Raw genomic sequence first — 19,950 nt, 5'->3', positions numbered from 1 at the left:
AAATGCCCCAAAACTGTTTGAGGCAGGAGACATAATCTGTTTACTAGTGGTGGGAATAACTACGGCCCCTCTTATTCTCTGAATTTTATTTAAAAAAGGCAAGTCATTGGAGGGATCAGTAAACAGTAAACAGTGTGAGCATCAAGATCGTTTTTATTGCAGTCAGAAAATGAGAAATATCTCACTTTTTTCCTCAAGGTAACGATATGACAACTATTTATAAAAATGAAAATGAATTTAGTTTAGCTCTTCTCTATCTGGTTCGGGTTCACCTGTACTACGATTTCAGCTCAGACTTCTGCTACATGTCTCACCAGTCAGCTTCAGACAGAACTAAATCAGCTGCAGTCACACGAGTTACGTTCAGACCTTTGGAAATGAGCAGATTCAGAATATCTCTTTTGTTAAAGTTGGTTTACAATGTTCCAGAGTGCTTTTGCAAATCTAACTTGAACATTAATTATTAAATGCTGAAATCTCCCACAATAAGAATACAGATATAATCAAAATAAATTACAGACAGCAGTTTTGGAAAGTCGGTATAAAATCATGACAAACATTTTAAAAACTTCACAACAGAAAGACCTTCAAGTTAAAATTTCCCTGGTACTTTCTTACATATTGATGACTCATTAGATATTGGCACGCTTAGCCTATGCACTTCAATCAAAAGTTCTGAATGCACATCTAAAAATGTTAAGACAGCAGACACCATGCACCACGGTCTGATAACTCCTGCTCAGACTTTCACAGTGGATGGGAGGTGATAGTTTTAACATTGACGTCTCAAGACAACAAAAAAAAGTGTGTTGTACAAAAAAAAAAAGATGTTTCACTGCCAGTTAAATGAAGCACAAAGACCAATAACGTAGAAACACAGCTGTCATATTTATCAATAAGACAAATGTAAAAGGAAAAAGCAACAGCACAGAACTTTAGTGCAAACCAGAATAGAAGTTCACTACAGGAAGAGCACACACTCAGCTCAATCAAGTGGTTTGTGCTGAGATGGACTTTATGGACAGGGAACTAAGACGAAACCTAAAACATAAACTCATTTTCCAAGCCAAACCAAACATGCTCCATGGTTCTGGAGTTCTGACTGCTCCATCATTTGCTGATGGAGGCAAAATGGATCAGCTTCTATCTGCCTGCAGCTGAGTGATGGCACTGGGGAGAACCACACAGGCAGCTGAAGAACTTGCTTTTCACCCTCCAGTAGTTGTCGCCATAGTCAATCCTAGAGACAAAATAATTATTATCCAAGAATGCCAGAGAGAGCCGAGGAAAGGATTTTAGCAGGAACTCACCCGATCTGTTCTCCAGCTATGATGGGTCTACTTGAGAAGAAGGCTATTCTTGGGAAGCGCTGGTCTTGGTGCACGGTGAACACCCTCACAGCTATCAGGTTGGGCTCACACATATGGTTGATGAAGCGGCCGATGTTGCCGTAGAGCCTGGCATCGATGCAGTATGGCTCCCCTACCTAAATAAGACCATGACCCAACAGCATCACAGTCACGACTTGCCTTGTTCTAAATGGAGAATTATTGTGGAGAGTGGTGTTCTCTAGACAAAGAACTGCAAACAATGGACAAACGTTATGTTGGTCTCATCGCTCCAAAGGTCAGTTCTAGAGCTGTTATGGTCATAAGACACACTGACCTGTTGACCACTCTGAGGAGGACAGGCAGCTTTGCTGCAGGTTTCTCTACTTCAACCACTTTCCAGTCTCAGTTCTGGAAAGGGAAGCCTCTCCTGGGCAATAGCTGTTGTAATTCCTCCTTTGCATTAATAGGAAATGTTCAATCACACTTTGATGATCAATCAATCAGTGGATCTGGTTAAACTTTTTTTGAGCTTTATATCATGTTATGATGTTATTCCCTCATCAAAAACCTGCCTGGAGTGTTGCCTTGATCCTTTCATGGATGTCTGAGAAATCGCATAATCTCCATGGCAACCATTCAGCTGTGCCTTAACACCTGCTCTCACAGAGCACCACCTGCTAGGGCCTAGCTCCGCCTTCCAAGCCTCCGCCTCACAGAGCAGCTCTCCCCTGCGACTCCCCCAGACTAGCCAGCAGCAATTAGCAAACACCTGATGCTGAGTTCATTATAGGACTTCTCAGTGAAGTGCTGGTAAAAACATTGTTAAAGGGTTAATAGAGGAGAGATGTTCCTGACTTCCTGAAGGCAGAGTTTCAGAGAGAGCAGGAGTTTTTAAAGGCCCAATTTCAAGGCATTACATTACATAGGGAGTTCTTTTAAATAATATTTGATCCATTCAGCATTTTTATAACAACTGAAGGTAACATAGTTACTTGGTTAAGCTACAAAAGCAACACGTGTCATCTTATGTTTTTACTTCAGAAAAATAGTTACACATACTTCAGTTCTCCATTGGTTAAAAACAGATTATTCTGTTATGTTCTGAATTATAAAAACTTATATTAGAGCATGCACATTTGTTCTTTCGCTCTAACCCATTATAGTGGAAGGAGCATGGTTCCACTAGAAAACATTATGATGTAGACAAAAGATGCATGAAAGCAGGAAATGTTTCCAGGGCTCAGCATCCCTAATGTGTGGGCTTCCTATCAACATGTCTGCATGTAGTTCACCTTATTGTCCAACGTGAAGAGAAAAGAGTCATTCTCTCTCTTGTCGGCCTCAGAATTACTGATGATCTCGCCAACGTACCTGTTAAAGTATCCAGAAGCAGAGCTTATAATGTTGCAGCTCTATAGCGTTATGTGTTAGCAGTGAAATAATGGATTTTATTATGTCTCTTCTGTCAGCGTCTCCTCACTCGCAAATGAATGTTCCTTGTGGGACGTCTTGAACGGTCCTCACTCCCCAGCCCATCTTCTCTGTCTTGTAGAGCTTCAGGCGGACTCTGGAACAAACAATATAAATAAATATCATGTCATCATGTTGGTGGAAGGGAAGTAGATGTCAGAGCTTTCTGATACCAGGATTCTAATCTGCCTCCTCACTCAGTCAAAGCTTTCAGTCTGTTTTTTTTTTTTTTTTAAAGTAACATAACTGATTTTTGTAAATTATACAAAAATACCACAGCACAGCTGTTCCTGCACATAACTGCTTGTGAACTAAGTTTTCTGTTATTTAAAAGTTTTATCCAAATGAAACAAGAATTTTTGTCTTATTTATGAAAACTAACAGACAAAAGCTCTTTGTTGTCCTGATGTGGAGGATCTGCAGGAAGCTGATTGAAGATATTTCGGACCTGGTTGAACAAGCAGGAATCTCTCACTAGATTATGTGACTGAAAAAAACCCAAAAAACTTCTTGAAGCTTTTTCTGTTCCTTAGAAACATATCAAACATTTCTGAAGAACTCAGTCAACATACATTTGAAACACCAGGATGGAGGCAAACTACACTGAGCTGTCAGCGAATTCTAGATGCAGCAGATTTTCTGAGGACAGTCCCACCTGAGTCCGTTCTGCACCACACGGTTCCGACACGTCCTCCAGCAGGAGCAGGCATGGTTACACTCAAACAGCACCGGAGGCTCCCACTGACAGAAGTCCAGAGGCAGCCGACCCTCCTGTGAAAACACACACAACTTACTACAGGTGACTGAAAGAAAGCTGAATTTTCACAGTGGACTCACATATCATGTTCAATTGATTTATAAACCTGGATTATGACTTCTGGATTAGAACTTGCAATAATATCTCATATATGAGGAAAAATTATAATTTTCAGGTTATTCAATATAAAATATTCCACTGAATTCACTACATAGCTCAAACTATACATAAAATGGGTCTAGTTTAGTTTGAATTACGTGGAAACACTTTACAAAATACTTCAAATAAATATTTTCATGCTTTATAGCTTTAACCATTAAAAAAAAAAAGAAATTTCTTATAAACTGGAAAACGAGGACCGCTGCCAGTCTGACACGTCAGACAAATTTACTCACTGAATACGTTTCAATGGAAAATTATCTTCATATAGTAGATTATATATGACTTTCACTTATACTATAAACAACAAATTCATCTATTATGATTATAATCGTTTTGCCCTTCCTTTATTCCCTCTCTTCTTTCTCCTTCTTTAGGCATTATTTTTATTTTCTCATCCCATGTAATTCCTGTATAAAATCTAACAACCTCCACTTAGTAGAAATAACTTTTCAAGTCTATTATTGATCCGTCGTATGTTTATATTTACATATGTTTAAATCTATCAGATAAAAGAGCTGTGCTGCACACACACACAAGACGAAGGAAAAACCAAACATCTGGACCATTGGTGTTGGGAATCAACATTCTGGAAACCAAAAACGTTGTACCAACTTCACATGGTGGCATCAAAACTGTTGGCTTATGTAATTATTAATAATTGTAATCAATCATTTATTGATCAAATTATTAATAAAGTTATTTTGTTTAATCGAAGCACCAACTGTAGTAACTCTGAGTAAGCCAAACTCAAGTCTCCCAAGAAGGAATGAATTCAGAGCACAAGCAGAAGAAACTTCACAGAACAAGGAATGATCACCGACACGCTGATTTCTAATCAAGTCCAATGAGTTTATTGAGAAAATGCCCCAACTTTACAGCTGAATTATTCTGCAAATAATCTCATTTTTTAATTATTGAATAGAATGGAAATCAAAACACATTAAAGAACAAACTATGACCAAACAAAATGGAATGTTGAAAATTAATTTAAAAACTAACCACCAAATTAGACAAGAAAAAGGAAAAATCAGATGTGCAGAATCTTAAATGCAGCACCATAATGTTGTAGGACAGAGAAACTCCATCCTTTGGTGAAGAAGGAAGAAGATGAAAGCAAAAGCGGAGGAAAGCTAACATGCAGGCGAGACAAAAGAAACAGGTCCAAGGCCTTGTATGACCACAAAGTAGATATGAACAGAGAAATCAAGAAAACAAGAGAACAGGAGGGAGAAAGAGAGAAAGAGAGAACAGATTGGCCAAGAGAGAGCTAATGAATGTAGTGCTGAATTCAATTATTCTCAACCACAGAATCGCTAACATGTGAAAGACTTAAAATGCCAGAGCATAAACATAGCATAAGAAGATACAGCATATAGTCAGCACAACATTAAGCAAGCTTGCAACAGAATGGCAACTTACAATAACCATATTTTAAACACCTAATTCATCCCAGATAATGAAACGTTATCACTGAGTCGATTATCAGGTGGATTCAAAGCAACGTCCAAAAATCCAAAAATTGATGGAACAAAATTTCAATAAAAACCTTGTTCTCTTCAGGCAGGTGTTAGGTCGGCTGGCGTCCCAGCTTCAGTTTCTCAGCAGAACCTCCTGTACTTTGGGTTGGAAATACTGAGGAAATTATCCTTCTCATTGAGGAATGGAGAGGGTGCCACAGCAGGCCTCTACAGGCAGATCCATCAAGAGTCTTTGGGATTCAGATCTTGCTTTTATAGTTCTTATCTGCTCAACTTTGAGTTTTATTACAGGGGGGAGTTTGGCAAAGACGTCTCCAGCACAAAAAATGCTTAGAAATTAGATCTGATCAGTTGTGAATAAAAATGGATCCCAACATTTGACTAAAGGTACATTTAAACCGAATTCAGGACATTTCTAGTAAGTTAACAATTATGTTTAAAGACAACTTTCCATGGGTATCCTAATGTTTTTCTGAATATGTATTACATGGTGAAACTTTTAAAAACACTTTATTATTCTATGTTTGCAGAAATAGAACGAGAAAGGGAAATTACTTTTGAAGGAAAGATTAAACAAGTACTTTTTTCCTAGGATTATATAAATATTTGATATTCATAGATAAAATATCATTTTTGTGATCTTCCTGTAGACTCAGAATAGATGTAGCGAGACAAACTGCCCTCGCAAATCCCATCAGCTAACATGTTAAAACAAAAAGAAAATACAGAAATTGTTTTTCCTCATCTGCAAATAGTAGAAAACAGCAACACTTTTGATATGGGATATCAGGTGTGTGTGTGTGTGTGTGTGTGTGTGTGCGTGTGTGTGTGTGCGTGTGTGTTTGAACTTACACTGTCATACCAACATCGCAGACTGAGCTGGCCACACATGCAGGAGCTGGATGAGCAGTCATCTGTGCAGCTGCAGTGCTTAGTGACAAAATACATTCATAGCCATGAGGAACTCCACAAGCAGTCAGCCATAAGCTTAGACTTCACAGGTAGACATCTAGACTCACCTGGAGATGGGTGATGTCCTTGTCTATGTTCAGTGATGAGCTGAGGCAGCTGTCTGGTATATATTTAAAGTTATCAGGACATGGTTCACTGTCAACACCATTAACACAGCTGATAGGGACCGCCTCATATCCCCGGGATATGTCCCTACAAGAAGAAAAGAAATGTTGGACCTTGTTAACATCTGAGAGGTAAAATAAAACAACTCAGGAATCGGTTATGCAAAAGTTCCCTATTCTCAAAAACTACAGACATTTTCCTAAGCTGCACAGACAGCTAACGCACACAGCATAAAGAGACGTCTAATTAGCTAAGTGGGGACAAATCAATAAACAGTCAATAGCTCAGCAAAAAGGAAGGAAGGAAGTGGAAACCTGGTTGTGTAAAAAGGAAGTTCGACTATCACCTTTCAAGCTCAAATAATATGCTTCTGGTTTTCTACTAGAAAACCCAAAGAAAAACTACTGAATAAGAAAAATAATAAGGCTTGGGAATCTTCAATGTTGGAAAATATATTAACCTCAATGTCAGACTTTCTGGGCTTAGAAATTCAAGCCAATGTAGGTCTTGTTATGGCGTCTACCTGCTGAGCTGCCTCTCTCCTTGACAGTCTCGTTCTCTCCTGGCATCAGTAAGTCTTTTGTTGGTGTTGAGAGCCGTCCACACCTTGGAGCCGCTCACACTCAGGGCCAACGCTGTGTCACCTTCCTTGTTCTTCTGAGAGACATCCGCCCCATGACACAAAAACAACCTGCAGTCCGTATAACAGTCATGTTGTAACTCTGGTGGCTCTCTTAACAATATACACTGTAAATGCTGCAGTGCTTACTTCCTTTTGTTTTCAAGAACAAAATAAACCTTTCTATGTCTCTGTTATACATTTAAACACACATAAAAATGTGTGCACATTTTATAATTATGGTTATAAAATGTTATCTTTGGACATGATAATCCTAAGAGCCTCATGGACGTCATCAGAACATCACTCCTCTATTAACCCTTCAACCTTTTTACCAGCATTTCACCGAGAATGTTTAAAGTTGACAGGAAATTTGAAATGATCACTCGATAGTCATGCATTATTGGAAGACTGGAAGATTAATACCTAAACACCAACTATAAAGTCTTAAAAAAGGGAATAATTAAAAACAAATTAAAATAAACAATGCTAAGCCTGGTGGGGACACAAGTAAAGCCTGGTGGCCCTCCAGGCTTACAACATACTGGGGAAAACCCTGCTGTCCAATTCACTCAAGGTTTAGCCACACCCTAAACTCCTTAACTGTCTAATAAGCAATATGTACATTTACAAGAGGGCCTTAGTACACTGTCTAATATAACACATTCTTATGCATGAGAGTTTTTTATTGGTAAATAATCATTTTATCCGAATAAACTTAAATTAGCCTAAGAAATATAAACTTAATTTATCCTAAAGGTCTGAATGAACTAAAACTGAATTCAGGCTTTTACAAGTATTATAAAATAAGTAAAAAATAAGTAAAGCATATCAATTTAATACAAAATACTTTTTTTATGTTTCAAATCTAAGACAATTTGATATTTTATGTGATGTTTAGTAGTCACAGGAGCATTTCTGCATTTACTTAATTGTATAATGTCCTTGAAAGTGAGAGAGAGCTGCTCAGACACGGTCCAGACACGGACCATGTCCATGACCTCATTACTGATTCTTTCACACCTATGAAGAACTACAGAATCTAGCATAAATTTGACTGTAGGGTACACACTTACATAACACACTGTAGGTGATTCTCTCTGGCAGCGATGTGAAGTGGTGTGTCACCATGAATGCTGATGGCGTTCAGGTCGCAGCCAGCCTCCAGCAGCGCCTGGGCGACGTCGTCGCAGCCTGACAGAGCCGCCCAGTGCAGACAGACGTTTTCCTCCTGCACAAAGCCCACGCTAGACGTCAGTATGCCAAAGTTCACAAATGTAACACTGTTACTAACCAGTACACTAGACCGGGGATCCTCAGATCCAGGCCTAGTCCAGCAGGTTTTAGATGCATCTCTGTTTCAACTCATCTGAGTCAAATAATGTGGCCATTAGCAGGACTCTGGAGAGCTTGACTGCACTGAGGAAATAAGTCAGATATTTAACTGAAGTGTGTGTAACCAGGGACACATCTAAAAGTTGCAGGTCACCAGCCCTCGAGGCTTGGATTTGAGAATCACTGCACCAGCTGAATTCTCCAGACAAACTTTCACCTTCAACCAAAACTGGTTTGAAATGACTCCATGTGTCCCACAGAGACAGTGTCACTGCTGTTCTTATGGCAGGTGACACTGATTAACCTTCTATCTGTTCCAGGATAAGTACAGCCAAGACTTGTACCACAACCGCTGTACCACAAGCGCTTTGACACCATCTAGTGGTCATACTGTGAACAACACCTGCTTCATATAGGCACAAGTGCAAACCAGTTTGACTTCATTAAAACTAGCTGATAAACTCAGTAAATCATTTCATTCTTAGCTTGGTTGTGCAATTAATAAAATATTTAAAGACTTACTAATGTCTTCCACAACTATATAGGTGATGTGTGATGATAAAGAAAAGAAATTATTTCAGTTTATGAAAAAATAAAAATATTTCCAGATGTTAACAATGAGATTACAAAAAAGGGACACCTGCTCATGTGATCGTGCAGATCATGTGATAGGCCTAGTGGTGTGTTACTGACTCACCTTGTCTCTGATGTTGACATCAGCTCCTTTCCTCAGAAACAGATGCACCAGTTCTTTGTGCTTGTGTTCGATTGCCCAGGTGATGGCCGTCCACCCCCCATTATCCTGAAGAGACAGAAGCTAATAAACTCATGTAAAGATTTTTCACACACACACACACACACACACACACACACACACACGCACACACACACACACACACGCACACACACACACACACACACACACACACACACACACACACACGTGTATGTGATCCCAGTGCTTAGTATATGAAGATCATAAGCATTTTTACCTGACAGTTGATGTATTTGGATGCCTTGTTAAGCAGATGATCGACAACATCATAATGTCCCAGTTTAGCAGCCAGATGCAAGCAGGTGAAACCCATGATGTCCTGGGATAACATTATGATTCACATTGAACAAAACAACATGGATGCCATCATGGTATTTGTTTCCAGCCTTCCTGACTTAAAACTATGCATTATGACAGAGGGGACCATCTGAAATATGATCATATGTTTGAAAATGTTTGCCATCTAATCTTGTCTTTTACAAATGGCCTTTCAGTATTAAATACTCTTAGGCTCATTTAAAAGTATCAGATTCAGCCAGATTTGGAAATCTTTATATCTTTAAGTAATTACTGATAAACACACACATGCATCTTTTCCATATTCCCTTCACATGCTTACTTCAGTTTAACTGCACCTTTGTTCACAAAAAAAAAATAAAAAAATACAGGAACACTAATATTAGAACCTAGGTCAGTTCTTCTGCAGGAGTTGCTGTAGTTAAGAGAAGCAGCATGGCAGACTAGAGCAGACACATTAAGAACCCTCAGCTAAAACACAGATGGAGCAAGAAATGTGAATTATGGCAGATGACTGTGTACACTGGGGTTCTCATGGCACATAAAGATGTAGTAATCAGAGTTTAGTGGAAATGAAGTTTTACCTTCTCGGTATCTTTTTTAGTGATTACATGGAAACAACAAAAATGAAAACTGAAAGTCTGAAGAAACAAATATGTTTTTGCCACCATAAAAACATGCCCCACATGTGGTTGGAAGAAGGCTTTGCTGCACATCTGTCTTATTAGGAGGGGTATTTTTCTAGACTATAGTTGTCCATCAGGCATATTCAAATGCTCTAAATGTTCACATTAACATGAATTAAAAAAACAGCAGATAGAATTCAGAATAAATAAACCGAAGAGGCAGAGTGTAACACAAGTACACAACAGATGAAGATGGCAGGCAGTAAGTGGATGCACAATGTCCCACCTTGTGGCCAACTGTAGCTCCGGCTCTGACCAGGTACTTCACTGTGTCCAGATGGTTATTTTCACAGGCCGCCATGAGAGGTGTTCTGTGCTCCTCATCAAACATCTCCAGGTTGGCCCCCGCCTTTAACCACACAGGGTCACAGAATCCATCATCATCTCACCCAGAGAGGCAACAGCTCTGGGTTCTCAGCCCTCAAGAATATGGACTCAGGAAAGTTTTATGCAACATAAAACTCCCAACATGATCTGGGAGTAGTTTAAAAATCATTAAAAACTTTACAAAATATGATTCTAAGCATTTTGCAACAGAATTAGGCTGTGGTTAAGAAAGAGATTCTATGATAAATCTGAATAGAAATACAGGCTTTATGGCAGCCATAAAGTAAAAAAAAGGATTTAAAATAAATAACTTTCAGGGTACAGGATCTTCTGTATCTGGAAACCTGCTGCTCAACATCGCCCTCTGGTGGTAGATCTACTGTAATGCCATCAGTGAGGAAATAATGAGACAAAGTGGGTCACTTTGACCTCAGTCTGTAAAACTGGAGAAAACGCTGTACTTTCTCCAGTATCTAATTAAATTAACTTTAAACCACAATAGCTCTGTTGTGAAGTGTTAAAATGGATCTGGAAACAGAACTTACTAAACCTGGATTACAGAAAGACCAGTGCCAAAATACAACAGAGGAGTTTTCCTGATAGTTAAGATAATTTTAAGACTTCTCGTATTCCTTCCTTTACAGATCCACCAGCTTGGTTCTGCATTGAGGCCTGTTTAATTTTACCTGGACCAGCATGTGGCAGATCTCCTGGTGACCCTCAGCAGCTGCAGCATGAAGAGCGGTACGCTTGTGGTGTCCTTCCATCAAGAAGTTAGGGTCCTTTCCATCAACTACAGAAAACTATTGTTAGGCTTACATGGACGTTTCAAAGCATATACTGCTGATTCAAGTACATAATAACCACTTGTACAAAGTAACACCTAGGATCTGTGCAGACAGCCCGGCTAATGGAAAAGTGTAAATGTAAACTTATTATAACACCTGCTCATGAATTATCAAAAAATATCCAAAGCCAAGCAGGAAGTTGAACTGTTCCATATAAGAACTGTTCCATTCCTGCATCCTAATATTTCTAAAGATTTAGGAAGCGTAAGGTGCCAAAGTGAATGTGAAGCAAACTGGAGTTACCAAGAAGCTGAATGACCATCTGTAGGTCTCCTTGCTTTGCCGAGACATACAGCTGCCTGGCGGGACCCTTCGCTTTCTTCCGTTTTAAGCTAAAAGAAAAACAAAGTCTTGAACAGTCATTCGTGTAAAAGCATGTAAGATCTTCAATTTAGCATTTCTTTGCAATCTTACTTCTCGTCATCCAGTGACATGAGGATGGTCTCCAGTGACTCTTTCCGATGTACAGCTTCTGCCTTGAACCTTGAACAACAAACATTAGCTCTGGGTCTGTGTTGTAATAGAGAACAAACAGCCCTTTAAATGACTCATTCTGTAAATCCTAGACACATAAAGGACAGCGTTACCTTGTCTGGCTCTCCTCCCTGCTCTTCTGTGGCTGGCTGCTCTTCTTCGCCCTAAGGATCTGAGGGACAGCGGGGGAAGTCGGAACAGAAGGCAGAGTAGCGACAGCAGGAAGTAAAGGTCCAGGGTTTGTTCTGGGTATGGAGGGTGACAGATCTGGCTTTGGGAACATGACCTCCATCGCCCCACTGGCGTCCTCTCCGCAGTGGGGGCAAAACCTACGCTCGTTCAGGATGGAGGCACAGTCCCGGTGGAAGCGGTGGGAAATGCTGCTGTACGGCCGGCACTCCATGAAGGAACCCTGAGAAGCCAGCAGAAACCAGGGAAACGTGGTCAAGTTTTAATCTCTAAATACTTCAGGTTTTCAGATTTGTGGCATTTTGATTCAGTCAGTTGGCACATGCTAGACATTCCATTAACTTCTAATCATGGGCGAGTTGTGTTTACTTTATGAACATGTCTGATAGGAATGTGATCTTGGGTTGAACCACTGAAAAATTATAGCAGGTCTTCAAGTCAGCAGCTTACTATCAGGAGATTTATTTGTAATATGGTCTGCTACTTTCATAAAATAATGACAAACATTTACTTATAAACTAGTAGGGCTGTAGTGATACAATAATCTCATGATACGATACACGATGTTCTGCTCACGATACAATATATATTGCAATATTCAGCAAACGATACAATTCAATACACTTTTGCGATTTTCTGAAAGATTTTAGAGGGAGAGAGTGATTTTGGTGACATTTTGTGACTGTTATAGTGTTGGACTGAATTAATTTAACTGAAAACTGATTAAAGCACCAACTACACAATACCTGGCTCTGGTTGGACATGGACACAGACTTAAAGTCGACAGTTGGACAAAACGAATCAAAGAAGTGGTGAGAAAACATGTTTCTTTTAATTGAAACAGTACAAACTGTAGCTTACATGCATTTGTAAAGTAAATAAAGTGCACCAAGTACCCTGCTCTGAATAGTTTGATACCTTTTTAACCTTGACACTTAACATCTGAAGGAATCACTCCAAGCCTGATGACCTAATCACTCTCCCGGCAAAGAAAGCAGTGAGTGAGCAAAGTGACAGTTGGATGTTACGATACTTGCAGATGAATGTCAATTTTTTTCTAGGAAAGAAAATATCAATACATATCGCAAAATCGATATTATTACACAGCCCTATCAACTAGCGAGTTTTATTTCTTCCTACCAGCCTGCAGAATAGCCCACAGCCAGGGCAGCACTGATGCTTGACCATGCCGGCTCGGTGGTCCTCGCACAAAACCAGCAGGTGGACGGTGTTGGAGGGTCGCATTAACTCTGGCTTCATCACCGGCCTCTGGCAGCGACTCACCTGGGAAGAAACAATTAAACAACAGGTCTGCAACATCCCAAAGACAACAGCATCATGTGACTTCCAGCAAGTCATAACCTTTACATGGAGCTGTGACTTCTTATTCCTAGGATTCCACCTGTCAGGAGAGGAATGACTAGTTCAAGGTATTCAGATGAAAAGGTTCTCTCCAGATTCTGGGTTGTGGTATTTTTGTAAAGAAACAATTAATCCACAAAGCTGACTTTGCTGTTTGAGAATTCTAATATGCATTTTTACCTACAGGGTGCAATTCGGTAAATATGACAAATATTGTACATGTACCACATTTCTCTCCATGAAATGACTCACTACAGTTTTTTTATTAAACACTCTGACTCTGACTTCAGTTGATCCTACATTACTCACATAAATCAAATCAACTGTAAAGAAACATGGAGTTCTGTCACTGATGGCACACTCGTCTGTAGATTTAAACCAAATGAATGTTCTCTGCAGCAACAAATCTAAACAGACTTTTCTGAGCCACAGTGGATCAGTGAGAAACACTGAGAAGACGATATGTAAAACCTTACAAACTTCAAAATATGCTTTCAGAAAACATGTTTTTTTTAAAGATTTTGTTCCAGAAAAACATGTAAAATTAGCTGATGGTCCATTTACTAGACCAATGGTGCCCAAAGTCGGTCCTGGAGGGTCGGCATCCTGCATGTTTTAGTTCTTTCTCTGGTTTAACGCAACTGGATCCAATGATGGCTCATTAGAAGGTCTAAGAAGAACATTGACTTGCTGAGGAGGTTGTTACTACCACCAGAGAGAGAACGAAAACATGTAGGATGCCAGCCCTCCTGGACCGACTTTGGACACCCCAGATCTAGACCCACTTAGAATTCAAAGGAACAGTATTATGTGTTTTCCAGGCACATAATACTGGTTCAGTCCAGTAACCATGTCACCTTCAGTTGCTAAATGCTGTACATATTAAACGTTACTTAAGCGAAATTGGATTTTGACTATTTGAAATTGGGATTCTGCTCTTTCCAACACTCCCACTTTCTACATCACAATGTTTGTCTATTAAGCAGTTTACAACCGTTCTTGGGAGTGTTGGACAGAGAAGTAGTTCTTATGAGCTCAGCAGACTCACAGTTCCACCAGGTGTTTGCTAATTGCTGCTGTTACTAGTCTGAAGGTGCTGAGTGGGGGAGTTGTGGGGCAATGGTGATCTGTGGGCGGAAGCTCAGCTTGAAGCCTGGAGCTCTGGAGAGGAGCGGAGCTGTGTGAGAGCAGGCACCCCTAAATAGTTGCCACAGGAGATTAAAGTGCATGAAAGAATCAAAGCAACATTCCAGGTATGTTTTTGATGAAGGAATAGCAGCTAGAAAAGGAAAGTATAGATTAAAAAAAGTTTTTATTATATTAAAGTAAAATGAACTTTTCTGAGCTTTATAAGTTGATAAAAGGTTTGATTGAACTTATCTGTATCCATTCATTTCCCCGAAGTATAAACATGACGTGACAGAGGCCTGTCTCTTTCAAGCATTGGCAACCAACCTTGACTAGAACCCAAATTCATATGAAAAATATAACCACATAAAGTGGCTTTGTGGGGTCACCAAGTCTCCATAAAAAAACATTAAATCAGGGACTTTTCTGTATACGAGTTACTTATAAAAAATCCAAGTCAAAATGATTTATCTACTACAAAAATGAAAAACATGTATTTATTCATAAATATATTTGAGAGATCTTTATATGTTTCATTGTATATGAAAGTGATACATTTTTGACTTCTTACTTGGTCCAGAGTTATTGGATTTTAGTTTAGGTATTTAATTGTTACCATTCCATCGGAGCTCTCCATGGCCATGCAGGTCTGACTGTGGGTAGAAAAGCTCCCTCCGCTGCTGGGAGTCTCCATACGACAACAGCACAGCGGTAGCTCCTCTGCCAGGTCTGTGTCCTTCTCCTCAGCCTCTCCTGCAGCACCACAGAACATTATCAGATCACTAAAGTTCAGGGCGCGAGACTCATTCCAGAAAATCATTCAGTGTCTACCTGAAAGAAAAGGGGAGAGTAGCTCTTCCTGAGCTTTCAGGTCCAGACAGTCCAGAGCCAGCTCTGTGTACTCAACATGGCCGTCTTCTAAAGATATTTTCCTCTGCTCTGTAGCCGTCTGTTCTGCAGCGTTTACAGTCTTGGGCTCTCTTACTGATTTGTCAGCTGCTGGAGGCAAATTCTTCTTCACACCTGCTTTTGGCTTTTCTTTCTATGGGAAAACAGAAATGAAACTTGCACATCTAATCACCGTCAGTAAAACATTACATAGCTCTGTTGAGCTGTGTGTGTTTTAAGGTAAAATCCAGTTCTATTCAGAAGCATTAACACTTCAGATAAAGCTGCACAAGCCTGGACTCCAGAGCTCCCAGCAGCCTCAGCGACACGGTGGTGCTGCCTGTGTCCCCTTAGTTAGCAACAACAAATGGACCTGCCTTCTCCAATCGTTTAACTGCCTTTGCTTTCTTTTTTGGGACAAGGCTGTATGTTCCCATCCTCCTCTTCTTCTTCTTCACAGCTAGAAGAACAAATAAAAGGTCTGGCATTATTATTTTTAGAAAAACAAAACAACAAAAATATAGCATCAGCTACAGTTTACTTTGTAACAAAGATGAGATCAAATGAACCACAGCTTTACACATTACTGGTTTGCAGGTCTTACTAATGCCATTCATTATGACTGCAGTAATAAGAAAATCAGACCACCCCAGAAAATAAATAAAATAAAATAAATAAAAATATATAAATTTTCAAAGTCCAAATAGAAATGACAGAGAGGATGTGAACACCTGCACATTATCCAGCTCCCCTGTGAATAATAACTTATCTACATTATGCATTATGGCATAATTGTAGTTTAGTTTATAGAATAATTATAGTTTGGCATTATGCCAAATATATTTCATACTTCTGGGAAACTTAATGTATGAAGAAAAGATTCCAATGTAAAATGTGTTTTCATCGTCTGAATCAGTAAAAAAGTCACTGAACTTTCTCACTGTGCAGATTCTACAAATAAGCACAAGTTTTATGCATTTAAAAATTCAAACCAAAAACATATGACAAAAACTATGTCAAAACATTACAGAGCAAATCCTGATTGCAATGAGACCAGAATGTGAAACACACTGCAGCAATTTCCAACACTTTTTGGTTGGGAGACAGAAGCAAAAAATTCAAATTATAAAAAGACCCATCTTTTTTAATATTTGCATGATTGCTTGTTGTTATAACTGTTGTTGTTTTAGATCTTATTATTTTTCAGTGCCTTTGAGTGTCTTGAAAAGCACTTTAGAAATAAAATGTATTTATCACTAAAAGAACTGGTGACCTGTCCAGGGTGACCCCGCCTCTCGCATGTTGACAGCTGGAGACCAGCACCCCTCCTGACCTCAACGGGATAAGGGTGTAAGGAAAAGGATGGATGGATGGATAATCACTATAAGATGATTTTTCCATAAACTTATTGCAAGATTTAAAAAAAGGATAATCAAACTCTGTGTATTTGTGGACTGTAGGAATTCTGTAGGAATTCACTTCTGTTCGGAAATAAACAGAAGTGAATTCTGTTTATTTCCGAGAAACAAAATTTTCAATCAGCAGTCCCTATTTATTCTTATCCAGAGCTACCTAAGAGTGCTGCATGCAGTAAAAACTCTCAAAAAAAAAAACTGCAAACTTTCTAAGTTGCAGACAAATGGATCAACTAACCCATCTGAGCTTTGATCACGGTGGACACACCCCTTCCTTTGGCTGTGTGGTTTTGTTCAGCAGTAGATGCTGGTTGAGATGACATAGAGTCCTTAGCAACAGGCTTTGGTGTCTTTTGGCCAGAAGTATTTGGAGGCTAAGAGAAAACAGGCATGACCTTCCATTAAATGAATGAGAGAAATAAGGCAAGAACAAATAGACTTACAGTTATTTTCTATAATACCACTGTGATAGTGTGTGTGTGTGTGTGTATATATATATATATATATATATATATATATATATATATATATATATATACACACACACACTAATTCACAGCTACATCCTTTTGAACATCGCAGTAACAATGTCTTGCCTTGCTAAGAGAACCTGACTGTACCTTTTCCACTTGCTGAGCCTGTGCTGACCATGCAGATGTAATCAGCTGCTCTGAGTTTTCAGCAGTAGCAGCTGGAGGAAACCGTTCTCCAACAGCTTCAGCAGTCAGTCGTCCAGCTGCGGCCAGAAATAGGCTGCTGCTACGAGGTGGAGTCGCTTTCCCTACAGCTGTGTCCACAGGTTTTCTCTGCAGAGCAGCATCATTACTGATTATGGGTGACATATGGAAAGGAGTCACTGTGAAACCAGTCCTTTGATTGCTTTTAGCTTCTTGTCCTTTAGTAGCTTTGGGTGTTCTAGAAGCAGGACTAGAGGATACCGCTGGTCCAGGGGACACACCGTTTCTGTCCAGCTCCATTGCTGTGAAGAGAAAGCACATTTATTCTATTCAACAGTGTAGTTGGTGTCGGACATGACAGGTCACATACAACAATCTATTTCAAGGAGAAAGAAATTAATCAATCAAAATAAAAATTATCACTTTTAGATGATGATTTTTATTTTATCTTAGATTTACAGCATACATACATTTAATTAGGAAGACACCGACCAATTGGCCAGAGATCAGAATCAGTCAATATTCTCTATATACGTGGGTCAGCACTATGAAATATGACCATTAAATAAACCAAGACCCTCCAGCATGTTTAAAGCACATAATTAACTTTAGTAATTTCTTTGGGAGTTGGAGTAAACTGATCGGAATCATTTTTGGTGGGATCGAAAATTACAACTTATATAAGGGAACCTGTGCCAGACATAATCATCTAGAAAAACTTTAAAATTAAAATCATTGCTTTTTTTGAGGGAGGTCGGTATCGCTCGGGAAATTCTAGCGGTACCAGTCCAGACCCTGTTTTTACCAGTTTATCATTTTTGTACCGATACTAATTTCATTTTCATTCGCCTCGTCAGTTGCACATTATTCTCATTTAACCCAGCGATAACTTAAGCAGTCCCAGATATCGAGGCGGCTACTGTTTCACAAAAGACTAGTTAATGCAAAAGATGAGATGCAGGAGTCACAAGTTTGAAAGAGCCAACCAAACAATGGCTGCCATCTTTGTTTTGATTCAGTAGGAAGCAGGGGAGAAACTTCGGGAAGCAGTTAACAAATAATCTTGTTATATTGAACGAGTTGGTTTTCCATCCGTACATCGAGAGGATGAAAACGGTTTCTGTTGCTACTTTAAAAACTCGCCGTGTTTTTAAACAGCGTCTTTCTAAAACACTAAATGTGCGCTTCGCTCCGTAAAGGCATGAAGAGAGGAACCAGACGAAACTCTCGCTGAAGGGGCTATACTCTAAGCAGAAGACCCCAGTAGAAAACTACAAAAAAAGTAGATAAAACACATCAGCAGCTGTTTAACATGAAAAGTTCAAGCAACAAAAGTTCCAACTTACCAGGCGAAGAGGGAAGCAACGCTGGGCCCACACCAGGTATGGAATGCCTGAAGGGTCATAATTCGCGCAAATTCCCCAGAAAATCTTTATGCATGCTTCTTTTTTTTTGTAAAAAGAAAACTTGAAATTGGCGTATAGCTTAACTCTAAAACTATTTTGGGAGTGTTTTTTTATCTTTTGGAACACTCCAAGTAAGTGTTCCAACAGTCTTTGTTTGACTTTATATTATAGCCCAAATTGCATATCCACAGCTATAAATTTTCCAAGGCTAAAACTCAGGTTTATTGCTTTATGACTACCTTACAAACAGACCATATTTTGTGAGACTGAAGAACTGTGTCTAACCAGGTGGTCAACAACACAGGAGCTCAACAGGGCACTGTACTCTCACCATTTTTTTCACTTTCTACACTTCAGACTTTCAACACAAGTCTGACTTCTGTCATCTACAGAAATACTCAGATGACTGCAGTTGTCAGGTGTATCAGAGATGGACAAGAGGCTGAGTACAGAGAGCTGGTGGACTGCTTTGTGTCATGGTGTGGAAATAATCATCTCATCTTGAATGTAAACAAAACTAAAGAGATGATTGTTGATTTCAGGAAAAGCAGGGTTAAATCAAACCTTATTTCCAACATGGGAGAAGTGGAGGTGGTTGAGGAATATAAATACCTCAATCTGGACAACAGACTGGACTGGAGACGCAACAGTGAAGTTGTTTTTTAGAAGCACACAGCAGAATGCACTTCTTAAGGAAGCCAAGATCTTTCAAGGTTTGCAGCAAAATGATGCAGAATATCTATAAGTCTGTTGTTGAGAGCGTCATCTCTTCTGCTGTCATTTGTTGGGTCAGCAGCATCAGAACCAGGGACCTAAAAAGGCTCAACAGCCTGATAAAGAAGACTGGTTCTGTTCTGGGGACGACTCTGGAGATGATTAAACAAAGAAGGATTCTTCATAAAAATAAAGAAAATGATTGGACAATCCTGACCATCCTCTTCATGGGACTGTTTTGGGAAAACAGAGTGTCTTCAGTCTGAGGCTTCTTCAAATGTTCTGTAATACAGACAGCTACAAAAGATCTTCCCTGCCAACACAGTCACTACCTACAATAACTGAAGAATATTAATTAACAGCATTTAATTTCCTTTTGGGATCAATAACGTATTTTTGAATTTGACATCTACACCAATATGAGCTGCAATCTACTTAAAGACAATGTAATGGACCAAAGTTAGAATACAGTCTTCATTGTTACACCTGAGGTAGTCTTAATGCTTCAAGTCAAAATGGTTTAAACAAAGAGGCA

General features: G+C 39.3%; 1 protein-coding gene across 1 annotated transcript; it reads right to left on the bottom strand.

Moving 5' to 3' along the window:
- Window positions 1-135: 135 nt before the first annotated feature.
- ehmt1a (euchromatic histone-lysine N-methyltransferase 1a) lies at window positions 136-18,819 on the bottom strand. Its single transcript, XM_088009151.1, has 23 exons — window positions 18,642-18,819; window positions 17,239-17,597; window positions 16,857-16,992; window positions 15,577-15,663; window positions 15,147-15,353; window positions 14,932-15,068; window positions 12,966-13,109; window positions 11,750-12,048; window positions 11,577-11,645; window positions 11,406-11,494; window positions 11,001-11,107; window positions 10,214-10,336; window positions 9,222-9,323; window positions 8,927-9,031; window positions 7,971-8,125; window positions 6,799-6,966; window positions 6,218-6,362; window positions 6,051-6,128; window positions 3,457-3,572; window positions 2,812-2,898; window positions 2,624-2,702; window positions 1,311-1,486; window positions 136-1,240 (listed from the first exon to the last, which is right to left on the bottom strand). Exons 2-23 carry the CDS (start codon window positions 17,593-17,595, stop codon window positions 1,144-1,146), a joined length of 3,063 nt encoding a protein of 1,020 aa, XP_087865277.1. The 5' UTR covers window positions 17,596-17,597; window positions 18,642-18,819; the 3' UTR covers window positions 136-1,143.
- Window positions 18,820-19,950: the final 1,131 nt, after the last annotated feature.

This window comes from Poecilia mexicana, unplaced genomic scaffold (assembly GCF_051168715.1).
Source record: "Poecilia mexicana isolate PSO_F unplaced genomic scaffold, ASM5116871v1 scaffold_9, whole genome shotgun sequence".
Classification (NCBI taxonomy): Eukaryota; Metazoa; Chordata; class Actinopteri; order Cyprinodontiformes; family Poeciliidae; genus Poecilia; species Poecilia mexicana.
Note: the sequence above shows the minus strand (reverse complement) of the source record. Positions and strands in the feature narration are given on the sequence as shown.

What these genes read in the sequence shown, in the direction of transcription:
- ehmt1a (XM_088009151.1), bottom strand. Translation starts at nt 17,595, where the DNA reads ATGGAGCTGGACAGAAACGGTGTGTCCCCTGGACCAGCGGTATCCTCT. An exon ending in GATGGTCATTCAGCTTCTTG is followed by an intron (nt 11,108 to 11,405) that starts GTAACTCCAGTT and finishes AGTTTTCTGTAG; the next exon opens with TTGATGGAAAGGACCCTAAC. An exon ending in GAGCTACAGTTGGCCACAAG is followed by an intron (nt 9,324 to 10,213) that starts GTGGGACATTGT and finishes ATGTTATCCCAG; the next exon opens with GACATCATGGGTTTCACCTG.